At 44.6% G+C, this 14,777-nt stretch overlaps 1 protein-coding gene across 4 annotated transcripts in view; it reads right to left on the bottom strand.

Annotated features, from left to right (window-relative positions):
• Positions 1-14,777, bottom strand: part of DOCK9 (dedicator of cytokinesis 9) — a 1,074,749-nt gene that overhangs the window by 600,542 nt on the left and 459,430 nt on the right. For all 4 annotated transcript variants that reach the window (XM_033947591.1, XM_033947593.1, XM_033947592.1 and 1 more), the window contains exon 12: positions 9,840-10,040. In XM_033947591.1, the coding sequence (XP_033803482.1) occupies positions 9,840-10,040 (201 nt within the window). The remainder of the gene's footprint in view (positions 1-9,839; positions 10,041-14,777) is intronic.

The following is a 14,777-nucleotide window of genomic DNA, read 5'->3' as shown; positions in this document are numbered from 1 at the left end:
TTTTTGGGGTTTTTTTTTTTTGCTAACTCCTCCCTTCCAGCATCTTCTCTTTCTCTCTCTTCCCCCTTTATTTTCAGTCTTCTAACCAGTATCTGTCTTGCTCCCTCCATCCAGCATATCCTCTCCCCTCTTTCCTCCAACACCTCATCTCTCTCTCTGCCCATCACCTTTTACTCCTTGCTTCTTCCAATGGAGTCGCGAGTCAGGCCTGACATATAAAGCTGGAAGCCGATTCCTCCCGGAAGCAGTCCTCCATGTTGTTTGCCGGCCGCTGGAAGGAGGGGGGAGGGTGTCAGGTCAAAAGCGCGCCGGGACAAAAGCGCGCCCAGACAATTGAGCGCAGCGCGGAGGCGCGCGCCCCAACAAAACCCCCCGTTGGAGCCCCTAAAAACTGTAATTTTCTTTGGCGCGCGCCTCCATCTTGCGCTCAGTTGTCGGCGCTCGCCTTTGTGAGCAGCCCTGCCTTCGGTCCTGTCTCGGTCCCACTAAACCGGCTGGCAATAACGAAGCCAGACATCACGGGGGCTTTCCCTCTTGCTAAATCGCTATAGGCTTTGCCAGTCTCGATCCCGCCCCTCAAAATCAGGAAGTAACTTCAGAGATGGACAGGATCGAGACCGGCAGAGCCTTTAGCAATTTGGCAAAAGGGAAGAAGCCATGGCATCTGGCTTTGTTATTGGCAGCCGGTTTAACAGGGACAGGACCGAAGGCAGGACTGGTGAGGAGCAAAGGCTGGAGTCGGGCAAAGGAGGAGACTTACGTTTGAGGGACGGCAGGACTCCGCGTTCACTCCCTCTGTGACGGTTTGTCTTCTGACAGTGACCTAGTAAGCGCGCATGCGCACTTGTGTGGCCACATCCCGACAGAAAAGGGATCAGGGAACACGCTTGTCGCGAGTGCGCGGGCTAGCATTTTATTATATATATATATATATATATATATATATACACACACACACACACACACATCAGTGTTCTCTCCAGAAATTTTTTCCAGCCGAGTGGCATGAAAAAGTAGCCGGTGGGGTGGGATGGGGAAATTTGGTGGTGGGGAAAATTAAACCCCTCTTTCACTAAGGTGCGCTAGCGTTTTTAGCATGCGCAAACCCCCGCACTACGCAGGAAAACTAACTGGCGTTAGCATCTAGATGCTGGCGTTAGCATCTAGCACGCACGGCAATTCTGCACACGCTAAGCGCACGCTAAAACCGCTATCGCAGCTTAGTAAAAAGAGCCTTAAATGTGTACTATTTTTATTAGTTAATTATTATTGTTTTCCAATGCTCAATATGACTTCCTCTTTTAAGGTTTGACACTTGTGCCAGAATATTTTTACTAAATTTAAGAAGTATCCAATTCTAGAAGGGAATAATTAGATATTTGCTCTCTTTCAAATGGTATAGAGGTTTAAAAAAGAGACATGCGTTAATGAAGTTATTAGGTTCAATCTAGCCATTTATTTCTGCATGAATTTAAACAACTAAAAAAAAAATAAAATAAAATAAAATATGGCTCATCCAGTCATACAATAAATGGCTCTACAGCACCTCTAATAATGTATTGATCACTAGGTTCCTTCCTGAGGTCTCACTGAGGATATGAAATAGATGCAATTCCCACTTCCAGACCTCTTCCACATAATTTATGGAGAGGTGTTATTGAGCCTTGAAGGCTACTTTTTTTGCTGTACACTTCCCCCTTCGAATTCGCAGGGCTTAGAGGCAGAGCCGGCCTGCGAATATCAAAAAAACGTGAATAATATTCGGACCGGTTCTGCCCCTAAGTCCCGCTTCCCCCCAGCTATTTTAAGCCCTGAAAGCCCCCCCCCCCCTTAAACCTTATCTGGTGGTCTAGTGGGTTTTCAGGCAGGAGCGATCTTCCTACGCTCCTGCCCCATGCAGATCGCTCACAGGAAATGGCTGCCGTAGTCTCTCAAGCCATTTCCTGTGAGCGATCTGCATGGAGCAGGAGCATGGGAAGATCGTTCCTGCCCCGAAAACCCACTAGACCATCAGGTAAGGCTTAAGGGGGCGCTTACAGGGCTTAAAATAGCCTGAAAATGAAAATGCATTTTTTGGTTTAAAACCGTGAATAAGCGAATCCATAGATATGGAATTTGCAAATACGGAGGGGGAAGTGTAGTGCAAAGTGCGAGCTAGGGCAAAACAGTTTAGGTAAAGAAGCAGGTAATAATTAGCAATGTATTAAAAATATTTTATTTTTATTTGCTTATAATGTCATTTGAAAGCTGCTTGATGTTAATACAACTTTAATTTAATTCTTTCTAGTGTGTGTGGGGGTGGGGGATGGAGAGGTGGGACAACACCTACATCAACAGTAAAGTTAGATTAGGGTCATTAAATCCAGTGGCGTACCAAGTATATATGACAACCAGTGCTGATCATTTTTTAACAACCCCCTCCTCTATATAAAAAAGATATTTTTAGTAATAATCCATGAGTCACACAACAAGGGTGCACCTAGGAAAAGGCAGCATCTTACACTGCTGTGAGCACTAGAACACCAACACATGCAATGTAAAACTAAACAAGCCAGATCCTGTACAGTCATTGCTAACAGAAAGCCATATACTTTTTATACACACAGACAGATACACCCTCTCCCAATATGGAATAAACACAACTAAAAATAGAACTATATAGACAAAACTTAAACTGAACCAAGAAACCAGACTCTGCATACAATGCAACACCACAGAAACAGTGACACGTCCTCTAACAGTGTGCAAAATATAAAGACAGTAAATGTAAATTTGAAAAAACTGCTATATAACAATCACCACTTTACAAATTAACAAATAATGAGAAATAAGAAAATACCATTTTTTTGGACTAATCAATTTTTCAATTAGCTTTCAGAGGCAAAATCTTTCTTCAAGACAGTAGAGCAGGGGCCCACACTTTTTTAGCTTGCAATCTACTTTTTAAAATGACCAAGTCAAAATGATCTATCAACAATAAAATTTTTAAAAACACAAAGCACATTGTACGCAGAGAAAATGTTAATTATCATTTGTATTCGGGGTTTTTTTCAGAGGTCAAGGCAGATGACTTTAAAATATGCAATGTCACCTCAGTAACAACTATACAAAAATAGACAAATATACCCCTCTCCCCTTTTACTAAACCACAATAGTGGTTTTTAGCGTAGGGAGCTGCACTGAATGCCCCCGCACTGCTCTCGACACTCATAGGCTATCACGGTTTAGTAAAAGTGGGCCATAGTGCAAAATATAGACGGCAAATATAAATTCTCAAAACGGACACATTTTGATAACTAAATTGAAAATAAAATCATTTTCATACCTTTTTGTCTGGTGATTTCATGAGACTCTGATTGCACTTCCTTCTTCTGACTGTAAATCCAATATTTCTTTCTTTCTGCCCCTCCCCTTTTCTTTCCGTCTCTCTTTCTTTCTCTCTCCCTTCTGCCTCTTTCTTTCTCCCCCTGCCCCCCTCTTTATTTCTGCCTTTCTTTCTCTCCCCCCCCCCTGCCCCCCAAGCCATCATGCCGATTTCTCCACTTCCTCGATTCTTTCCCTACCCCCTAAGCCACCACGATGATTTCTCCCTGCTGCTTCCCCAAGCCAGGCCAGGCATGTACAAGTGCCGGACTCACAAGACTTCACCTCCGATGTCAATTCTAACATCAGAGAGGAAGTTCATGGCCAGCTAGGCAGCGATTGGCTGGCCCAGAACTTCCTCTCCTACATCAGAATTGATGTCTGAGGTAAAGTCTTGCAAGTCCGGCGCTTGTACGTGCCTGGCCTGGCTCAGGGAGACAGGAAGAAAAAGATTGCAAAGGCAAAGCAATCGACTCACATTGCCTTTGCGATATACTGGTCGATCACGATCGACCGTTTGGGCACCCCTGCAGTACAGTATACTGCTGTTATGGTATCCTGTCCTGACCTGAGGAAAGGGGTTTAGTCCCAAAAAAATTGCCTTATTTCCATTTCCTATTTATAAACTTTAATCAACACAGTTACAATACTACTTGATTCTACATAAAGCAACAAAAAATTTTTTTCTACCTTTTGTTGTTTCTACTTTAATCATCTTCTCGTCGCTCTCTTCTTTCTGTTCAGCGTTTCTCCTCGCTCCCTTCCATGCAACATCTGTCCTTTCTCTTTGCCCCTTCCACCCAGCTTCTGCCCTCTCTCTCTACCCCTTCCATCTACTGTCCACCCTCTCTCTGCCCCTTGCATCCACTATCCACTCTGCCCATTCCATCCAGTGTCCGCCCTCTCTCTGTTCCATATGGCATCTTTCCTCTTTCTATGTCCCTTCAATAAACTGTATATCCTGTGCCCTTTCTCTCCTTTGTACATGATTCATTTCATCTTCACCCCCTCCCCTATGCTCTGGAATCTCTCTCTTTTCTATTCCTTCCTTCCTTACCACTCCACCCCATGGTCTAGCATCTCTATCTCCTTCCCTTCTCTCCCCCATGCCCTGGCATCTCCCTCCTCTCTCTCCCTCTCCGGCACCTCCTCTCCTTACTTACCCTCTGGTCTGGCATTTTGTCTCCTTTAGTTTCCCTTCCTTTCCCCAATGCCCTGGCATCTCTCTCCTCTCATCTCCCCCTCCCACTCCATTATCTGGCATCTCTTATCCTTCCTTCCACCTGGTCTGGCATCTGCCTCCTTCCCCCCTCCCCCCATATGCCCCAAAATCTCTTCCCCCCCCCCCTCCGTGGTCTGGTAGCTCCTTTCCTTTCCCTCCCTGCCATGGTCTTGGCATTCCTTTCCTCTCCTCTCCCTTCCCTGGTCTTCCTTCTCCCCTCTCTCTCCTCAATTGGGTGCTGCTGCAGCAGCACTTCTCTTCCCCTCCCCCCTCCCCAATTGGGTGCAGCAGCAGCACTTCTTTTCCCCTTCCCAATTGGGAGCAGCAGCTTTTCAAACTCGATGTCGGGAAGGGGAAAGGTACTAAAACCTCAACCACGACTTTAAACTTTAAAAGGGGAAGATACAATAGCATGAGAGCCATGGTGAATCAACGGATCAAGAAAAAAATGGGCAAAGTCAAAATGGTAGAACAGGCATGGTCCCTTCTGAAAAATACTATCACAGAAGCACAAAGCCTCTACATTCCACGGATGTCCAAAGCAAAGAAAACCAAAGGCAAAAGAGAGCCGGCTTGGCTTACTAAAGAGGTGAAGGAAGCCATAAAAGAAAAGAAGGACTCCTTTAAAGCATGGAAATGTATGAAAACAATCGAAACTTGGAACAAACACAAGGATGATCAGAAGAAGTGTCACAGGGCGGTGAGGGATGCCAAAAAGGGCTATGAGGAGAAAATAGCGCAGGAGGCCAAAAACTTCAAGCCCTTCTTCAGGTACGTGAAAGGGAGAAAACCCGCAAAAGAGGCAGTGGGACCACTGGACGACCAGGGAAGGAAAGGGTACATCAAGGAAGACAAACAAATCGCAGACAGACTAAATTCCTTCTTTGCATCTGTCTTTACAAAGGAAGACACTGCAACAATTCCGGAAGCAGTGAAAGTGTTCAAAGGAGTAACAGAGACAGCCTTACCACAGTAGAAGTGGACTTGGACCAGATTTACTGCCAGATCGACAAACTCAAAAGTGACAAATCTCCTGGACCTGACGGAATTCATCCAAGAGTCTTGAAAGAGCTAAAAGTGGAAATCGGAGAACAATTACAAAAACGTGCCAACCTGTCAATCAAAATAGGACAGATACCGGATGACTGGAAGATAGCGAACGTCACCCCGATATTTAAAAAAGGATCAAGAGGAGTACCGGGCAACTATAGACCTGTGAGTCTCACGTCGGTCCCTGGGAAGATGGATAGCATAACCCAGCACTTAGACACACATGACCTGATGAAAACCAGCCAACATGGATTCAGACAAGGGAAGTCATGTTTGATGAATCTTCTTCAATTTTTTGAGACAGTGAACAGACAAACTGATAATGGAGAACCGGTGGATATTATATACTTGGATTTTCAGAAAGCTTTCGACAAGGTTCCACATGTAAGACTCCTCAGGAAACTGCAAGGCCATGGAATAGAAGGTCATGCATATAGGGAATAGAAGGTCATGCATATAGGGAAAAAAACCCCGATGTTCACTTACAAAATGGGGGGATCAGCGCTAGGGGTGAGCGACCTTGAAAGAGACCTGGGAGTGATGGTAGACACAACATTGAAGGCGTCGGCGCAGTGTGCCACGGCCTCAAGGAAAGCAAACAGAATGTTGGGTATCATTAAGAAGGGTATCATGACCAGGACAAAAGAAGTCATCCTGCCACTGTATCGTGCTATGGTGCGCCCGCACCTGGAGTACTGTGTTCAATTCTGGTCGCTGTACCTCAAGAAGGACATGGAGGTACTTGAGAGGGTCCAGAGAAGAGCAACTAAGCTAATAAAGGGCATGGAGGACCTCTCATATACTGACAGACTGAAAAAGCTAGGGCTTTTCTCCCTGGAAAAGTGGAGACTTAGAGGAGACATGATAGAAACCTTCAAGATCATGAAGGCCATAGAAAAAATAGACAGGGACAGATTTTTCAAATTAAGGGGATCAATAAGTACAAGGGGGCACTCAGAGAAATTGAAAGGGGAGAGGTTTAGAACAAACGCCAGGAGGTTCTTTTTCACACAGAGGGTGGTGGATAAATGGAACGCGCTACCAGAGGATGTGATAAACAGGAGCATGCTACAGGGGTTCAAAGAAGCTTTGGATAGGTACTTGGAAGACAAAGGGATTGAGGGGTACAGAGGTAGATTAGAGGGATGGGATTAGAGGTAAGTTAAAAAATTAATCAGGGACCACTGTTCAGGCACTAGGCCTTATGGGCCGCCACGGGAGCGGACCGCTGAGCAAGATGGACCTCTGGTCTGACTAAGCGGGGGCAACTTCTTATGTTCTTATGATATACTAAGATGGATAGGCAAATGGCTGGAGAACAGAAGGCAGAGAGTGGGCATAAATGGGAAGTTCTCGGACTGGGAAAATGTGACTAGCGGTGTGCCCCAGGGCTCAGTACTTGGGCCCATCTTATTTAATATTTTCATCAATGACCTAGAGGATGGAACATCCAGTGAGATCATCAAGTTTGCAGATGACACAAAGTTATACCGAGCCATAAAATCGCAGAAGGACAGTGAAGAACTCCAGAGTGACTTGAGCCGATTGGAGAATTGGGCAGATAAATGGCAGATGAAGTTTAATGTAGAAAAATGCAAAGTGATGCACTTAGGCAGAAAAAATAAGGAACACAAGTATAGTATGTCAGGTGTAACTCTGGGAACATCTGAACAGGAAAAGGAGTATTAATCGATAGGACACTGAAGCCGTCGGTGCAATGTGCGGCGGCAGCGAAGAACACGAATAGAATGCTAGGCATGATAAAGAAGGGAATCACGAGTAGATCGGAGAAAGTCATAATGCCACTTTATAGAGCGATGGTCAGACCACACTTGGAATACTGCGTCCAGCATTGGTCTCCATACCTAAAGAAGGATATCGTACTGCTAGAGAGGGTGCAGAGACGAGCAACAAAGCTGGTGAATGGTATGGAGAACCTGGATTACGAAGAAAGACTTAAGAGACTGGGGTTGTTCTCCCTTGAGAAAAGGAGACTACGAGGGGATATGATCGAGACATTCAAAATACTGAAAGGAATCGACAAAATAGAGCAGGAAAAAACGTTATTTACAATGTCCAATGTGGCACGGACAAGAGGACATGGGCTGAAGCTAAGGGGGGACAAGTTCAAGACAAATATCAGGAAGTTCTGCTTCACCCAACGAGTGGTGGACACCTGAAATGCTCTCCCAGAAGAGGTAATTGCGGAATCCACCATTCTAGGATTTAAGGGTAAGTTAGATGTACATCTCCTTATGAGTGGCATGAAGTGACATGGGTAGGGGTAGGCTAGATGCACTTCTCTTTATGAGAAGCTTGAAGCGATATGGGGACCAAAACTATGCCAGGGTACACCTGGCGGGGCCTCCGCGTGTGTGGATCACCGGACTTGATGGACCTAGGGTCTGTTCCGGAGATGGCGCTTCTTATGTTCTTATGTGTGGGAAACAAACTCTGACGACTCGATCGAGGCGGCTACGAAACGCTTTTCGGACCACGAGCGGTTCTTTGCCTCCCTGGTGCAGCCCAAGGCGCGAGCCCTCCCTGCTAGGCAGTATAAGTTTCCTCTGTGTCGCTACCCACAGAAGTCAACCCCGGCTCTCTCCCGTCTGCCCACACTCTCTCTGCCCCTTCTACTGTCCACCCTCTCTCTCTTCCATATGGCATCTTCCCTCTTTCTATGTCCCTTCAATAAACTGCATATTCTGAGTCCCTTCTCTCCTTTGCACATGATGCATTTCAGTTTCACCCCCTCTCCATTTTTCTGTCTCCACCCCCTCCCCTATGCTTTGGCATCTTTCTTTTTCTTCTCCTTTCCTTCCTTCCTTCTCACTCCACACCATGGTCTGGTATCTATATCTCCTTTCCTTCCCTCCCCCCATGCCATGGCATCTCTTCCTCCCCCTCCATGATCTGGTATCTCCTTTCCTTTTTTCTTTTCCCTCCCTCCCATGGACTTAGCATCTCTGGTTCTTCTCCCTTGTTTTCCTTCTCCCTCCTTCCCTCTCTCTTCCCAATTGGGTGCTGCAGCAGCATTTTTCTCCCCCCCCCCTTCCATATGCAGCAGCAGCATTTCTCTCCCCCTTTCCTGTGCAGCATTTCTCCCCCCTTGCCTGTGCAGCATTTCTTCCCCCTTCCCTGTGCAATAGCAGCATTTCTCTCCCCCTTGCCTGTGCAGCATTTCTCCCCCCCTTGCCTGTGCAGCAGCAGTATTTCTACCCTCCCCCCTTCCTTGTACAGCAGCAACATTTCTCTTCTCTGCCCAGCATTTCTGGCCGGTTCCCCTGCTCAAAGCTGTGGGCGTCTACACCTCACGCGATCCGCGGCTACATCAGAGGGAACGCTTCCGACGCAGCCACGGATCGCGTGAGGAGCCGACGCCCGCGGCTTTGAACGGGGAAGCCAGCCGGAAGCTGAACAACCGCCGGACACCCCTGTATACAGTTTATTGCTGCTGCTGCTGGTTAAGGAAAGCAGCAGTGGCAGAATAGGGAGGGTGGCCGGCTTGTGCACCCGGGGAGGACCGCCCCCACGCTCCCTCTTGGTACGCCACTGAGTATAGCTCCATTATTTCTTATGAGAACATATGGGGGAGGTTAAAACCCTTATATTTGACGGTTTTGGGAGTCAGGGTTCAATCTGCCACCTCCAAACCCCTTATTTCAGTGTTTTTCTAATTTTAAAAAAAAAGTTTCCATAGACCATTTCTGGTGCAATTTTTTTGATGGTGGCCATTTTGGATTTTAAATTATCTTTTTTCTGAAGCCTCTATCTGCCTCAAAACTCCTTGAGTTTTACAAAAATTGACAGTGATTGACTCCTCAGGGTATGCTAACCCCATTCATGTGAAGTTTGCACAGATGGCCAGCGGAGCGTCCATGCCACAGTTTTCGCCCTCTTCATTCTATGGAAACTGCCCGGTTCATGGGAATGGACTGATCACAAGTGCAGACTCCTGAATAGATGTAACAGAATCAGTATTCAATATGGCTTATCCACAATGAAGCTGCAAAAAAATGTCACAGGAATAACGCTGCATAAAAAAATTGTTAGATTATTTAAATTTTCAAACTGAAAAACATTATGCTTAAAAATAAATGTTGCAACATACAATATGAAAAAATACCATAAAACCAAGCATCCTGATTACAACCTTCTCTACTATAAATTACTGTAAGCATTATGAGATGTACAGTTCTCTCACCTGCTTTGGATACTGCAACATGGTTTCATGAATAACATTTTGAATTTGCTTTGAACAGTCTCCCCAGACATTCTGCTGCTGAGGGGAGCTGGCTATCATCTGCCTCACAGAATGATGGTTCAAGTCCACGTGGAAATCTGCTGAAATTTTGCGGTTATTCTTGATGTCAAACAGCGACAAAGTAACAAAGAAAGGCTCCACCTGTGTACCAAAAGCCAATGCTGATCATTTGGTTTCAACAGTGCCATTTACAAAACAAGCATGAGTGATCTTTAGCATGGCAAAATGCAGTAATTTTGGCATGCCCAGCAAACATTCACAATTATTTACAAGATAGAAGATATCAACTTAATTGTGTTATAATTGTGTGTAAAACCAGGACATAATTTGAGGTTGTGGGGTGGTAGATTCAAGAGCAATGTTAGGAAATTCTACTTTACGGAGAGGGTAGTGGATGCCTGGAATGTGCTCCCGAGAGAGGTAGTGGAGAAGAAAACGGTGACGGATTTCAAAGAAGCGTGGGATGAACACAGAGGATCTAGAATCAAAAAGTAATATTAAATATTGAACTAAGGTCAGTACTGGGCAGACTTGCACGGTCTGTACATGACCGTTTAGGGAAGGATGGGCTGGAGAGGGCTACAATGGCTGGGAGGATGTAGATGGGTACAGTAGGTTTTGACAGAGATTTCGGCAGTGAGAACCCAAGCACAGTACCGGGTAGAGCTTTGGATTCTTGGCCAGAAATAGCTAAGAAGAAAAAATTTAAATTGAATCAGGTTGGGCAGACTGGATGGACCATTCGGGTCTTTATCTGCTGTTATCTACTATGTTACTATGTCACAAATTGCATAGATTCAGTCAGATTCAGTGAAATTACTTTCTCTTGTTAGTTATCATGGCTTTGGGAAACTACAGGGAAGCAGTTTAAAATGTTTCAAAAATGTCAACTTTGCAATAACTAACTTGATTTCAGTGGATTCGGTGGACCAAGACTGACCAAGAGAAAATCTTTGGATGGCTGCCAAAGAATTAGACTAGTAGCTAACAAGGATAAAACAGAACTACTTCTAATTAACAAATGGGGAGGGAATAGCCCGAGATACCAACTAACTCTGAACGGCAATACCATAGTTTTGACGAAAAATGTATTTTATATTTCATATGGGGTGATGTAACTCCTCTGTCTTCTAACCTACCCCCTCAACCTAAAACAAAACAAAAAAAACCTTCCCTCCTTTTTTTCTCTTCTTTTTCTGCTTAGCTCTGTCATTAGAGGGGATAAACACTTCTAACTCTTGTCTTTTCTACTGCAGGCAAGACTTATTTTACATAGCCAGTCAGAACAGAAAGCAGCTTTAAGGTTTAATCTGTAGTTGGAGATTAAAGCACAGAAACTGCTAGCTAGATTTATTGGTAATATTTAGAATTAAAAAAAGAAAAGATAAGGGGAAAAAGGTAGATTCCAGCAATTGCTAGCTCCTCCTAAAGAACTGCTGATAGGGATCTTGCTGATTCACAGGGACTTTACTCCATACTCTACACACCCCAGGGTTTGCAACTCATAAATAGACAGCCCAATAATCAAAATGTATCATCAGTCAATCGCAATTCCAACCAATCAAGATTAATTTCATTCAGTGCAATCATTGTGGTGCTTTAGCTCCCAGGCACACCATCTGGAGACTCAAGTCTTGCCCCATCTGTCTTCAACTTGATAGTATCAAAGAGGAGCTCTGTAAACTTAAGCAAGAACTGGAGGAAATTAAAGCTGCTACACTTACCCCACACAAAAATATACCAATTTAACACCACTCCCCCAAAGAATAAAACAACCCAGGAATAAATGGATCACAGTAGGCTCAGGTAGACTTTGGCATGTGGCACAGAAACATCCACCTTCACAATTGTTGCTTCTAAAGAATCCCTATGGTCCATTAGGGCAGTGTGATGCTGAAGATAAAATAACTGAGAAGAACTAAAATCAATGAAGATAACTTGTGCAGAAAAACATCCCCAAAGCACATATAAAAAAGCTCAAACCAGAAAAGTATTACTGCTAGGGGATTTCTTCATCAGAGGGATTAACCTTGGAAGACAGGATGCTCAGCTACCAGGAATGGCAGACAAATACTGACTAATTAGGGAAGAAGCAAAGATTTTATTTTTATATTTATTTATCATTTTATTACATCCCATTTTACAAAGATGTTAAAGGAAATACAAGATTATAATCTTACTTAGTTAAAAAACTAAGATACAAAATATACAATGAAAACAATCATCAAATACAGTCCACAATTAGAGGAGAAGAGACAAAATTAAATAAAGCCCCTCGGGAAAGGGGAACATATACCCAAGAAAATCACAAATTAGAAAATAGAGCAGTATAAGATGTTATCCTATCCATTAGTTAATACCGCATTAATAACCTGTTTCATTCGGACTGTTTAGAGATTCCTTTACCCTCCAGGAAAAAACCTAATTGGGCAGGTTCAAAGAAAATATATTTACTCCCTTGATAGGAGACGAAACATTTACAGGGAAATCTTAACTGGAACACTGCCCCCAATGCAATCACTTTTGGTCGATAAATCAAAAATTCTTTCCTCCTAGATTGTGTCCATTTAGAGACATCCGGAAATATATATATCCTTTCACCTAAATAGGTGACCTGTTTCAAATTAAAATACAATTTCAACAACATTTCTTTATCTTGTAGAAATACCAACGAGACTAATAATGTTGCCCGCCCCTGAGTTTCAATATCAGATGATTGCAAAATGGCTGAAACATCCAATTGTGTTTTTTCAATTTCCACTACTTTTTCCTTTTGCATTTGTTTTAAATAATACATTTTTTGTGTCGGGGGAAGACTTGCTTCTGGAATATTTAATACAGTCAACATGAAATTCTTAAACAATTCTTGAGGCGGCATAAACTTAGCAACCGGAAAATTAAGGATTCTCAAATTCAAATTTTTTTGTTGGTTTTCTAAGTTTTCAATCTTCCTCAAGATCAACATTTTATCTGTCATTTGTTTAGTAAGTAAATTCTTAGTCTCAGTTGTTACTTTCTCTAAATTTTTAAGATCCACTTGATGTTGTTGAATAGAAGTCTCTAAAGAACTTATCCTAGTGGTAGAATTCAAGGTAATAGAAACAAAGTTAGTGCATACCAGATGTAGATTCTCTATTGCAGTCCAGATGGAATCCAGTGTTACTGCCTGAGGTCTCACCAATGGCTTGAGGGAGGAGATAGCAGCCAGATTTTCTATAGCTTCTGCCCCAAGAGAAAGACTCTGGGCTCCTACGACCTCACTACCATTCGCTGCCAGAGGCTCCTCACTCCCTGAACGCTGCACCTCCGACGCCGGGGTCAGCGTGGTTGTAACTACTTCCGGGTTCATCGCGGCAAACGAACATGCCTCTCTCCTTACACCGGGGGAGCCCTCCTGCATGTTCTGCTCCACCGACGTTTCCCCGGGTTTGGGAGGGGTATGCGGTCCTCGCGGGCTCAGCGAGAGAGACATCTCGCTGTCCAGGCTGTGAGCTTCCCGGCTCGCAGCAACAGCAGAATCGCCCAAAGTGGAAGGTTGGACTGTAAAAGCAGTGATTACAGTCTGTCTCGGCGTCGAGGATCCGGAGGTAGGTGGAGGGACACCCCTCTGTTTCCCCCTTCTCTTCGGCATGGAAACAATTTTCTCAAAAAAGATTTTAACGAAAAAGTAGACCTTGAGATGGGAGTGCTCCTCTCAGCGTCCTGCTCCAAACGCCATCTTGTCGTCGGAAGAAGCAAAGATTTTGAACCCTGATGTTGTTATCCACCTTGGAACAAATGACCTAGCCAATAATAACCTACCTGCAGCACAGAAAGCATTTCAGGAACTGGGAGAGGGGGTTAAAACCTTTTGTAAACATAAGAACATAAGAATTGCCGCTGCTGGGTCAGACCAGTGGTCCATCGTGCCCAGCAGTCCACTCACGCGGCGGACCTTAGGTCAAAGCCCTATTTGAGTCTAGTCTTACCTGCGTACGTTAAGGTTCAGCAGGAACTTATCTAATCTTTTCTTGAATCCCTGGAGGGTGCTTTCCCTTATAACAGCCTCTGGAAGAGTGTTCCAGATTTCTACCACTCTCTGGTGAAGAACTTCTTCCTTTTCAGACTTCTTAGCTCTGTGGAAAACTAAAAACTGAGGAGCCACGAACCTGCGTCAGGTGGGAAGGCATTCACGCATGCGCGGTGTGGACAGTTCATGAACTTTCTTAAATTCTTAAAGTGGCCACGCCCTGTTCTAAGAGGGGGAGGGGCAGCCTGCAGCTTCTGCCTATGTTTCCCAGTGCTCCTTATTAAACTCTGCAGCTGGGAGTTAGCTAAGTGAGTAGACTGATTCTGAGGCTGTTCCTGGCTGTTACCCTCATAGTCCTCACCTCCCCAGGGTTCTGCAAGCTGGGAACTAAAAGGCAACTCAGAGCCTAACTTTCTAATATGGATTTTGGCTACCCACGTGCATAACTTTGCATTTTTTGGCATTGAAACTGAGTTGCCAGGTCCTAGACCAGCGCTCCAGTAGGAGTAGATCGTGCATCATGTTGTCGGACATTGAATTTATGTCTGTTGCTTAGTTTGGCGTCATCGGCGAATAATGTTATTTTATCTCGCAGCCCTTCTGCCAAGTCTCTTATAAAGATGTTGAATAGGATCGGGCCCAGGACCGAGCCCTGCGGCACTCCACTGATTACCTCCGTCATTTCGGAGGGGGTGCCGTTCACCACTACCCTCTGAAGCCTACCTCCAAGTCAGTTCCCAATCCATTTCGTCAATGTGTCGCCCAATCCTATAGAACTCATCTTGCTCAGCAACCTGCGGTGTGGTATGCTATCGAATGCTTTACTGAAGTCCAGGTATACGACGTCCAGGGACACCCCAACATCCAGC

This window comes from Geotrypetes seraphini, chromosome 6, assembly GCF_902459505.1.
Source record: "Geotrypetes seraphini chromosome 6, aGeoSer1.1, whole genome shotgun sequence".
Classification (NCBI taxonomy): Eukaryota; Metazoa; Chordata; class Amphibia; order Gymnophiona; family Dermophiidae; genus Geotrypetes; species Geotrypetes seraphini.
The sequence above is the reverse complement of the archived record's forward strand: the minus strand, read 5'-3'. Positions and strand labels throughout refer to the sequence as shown.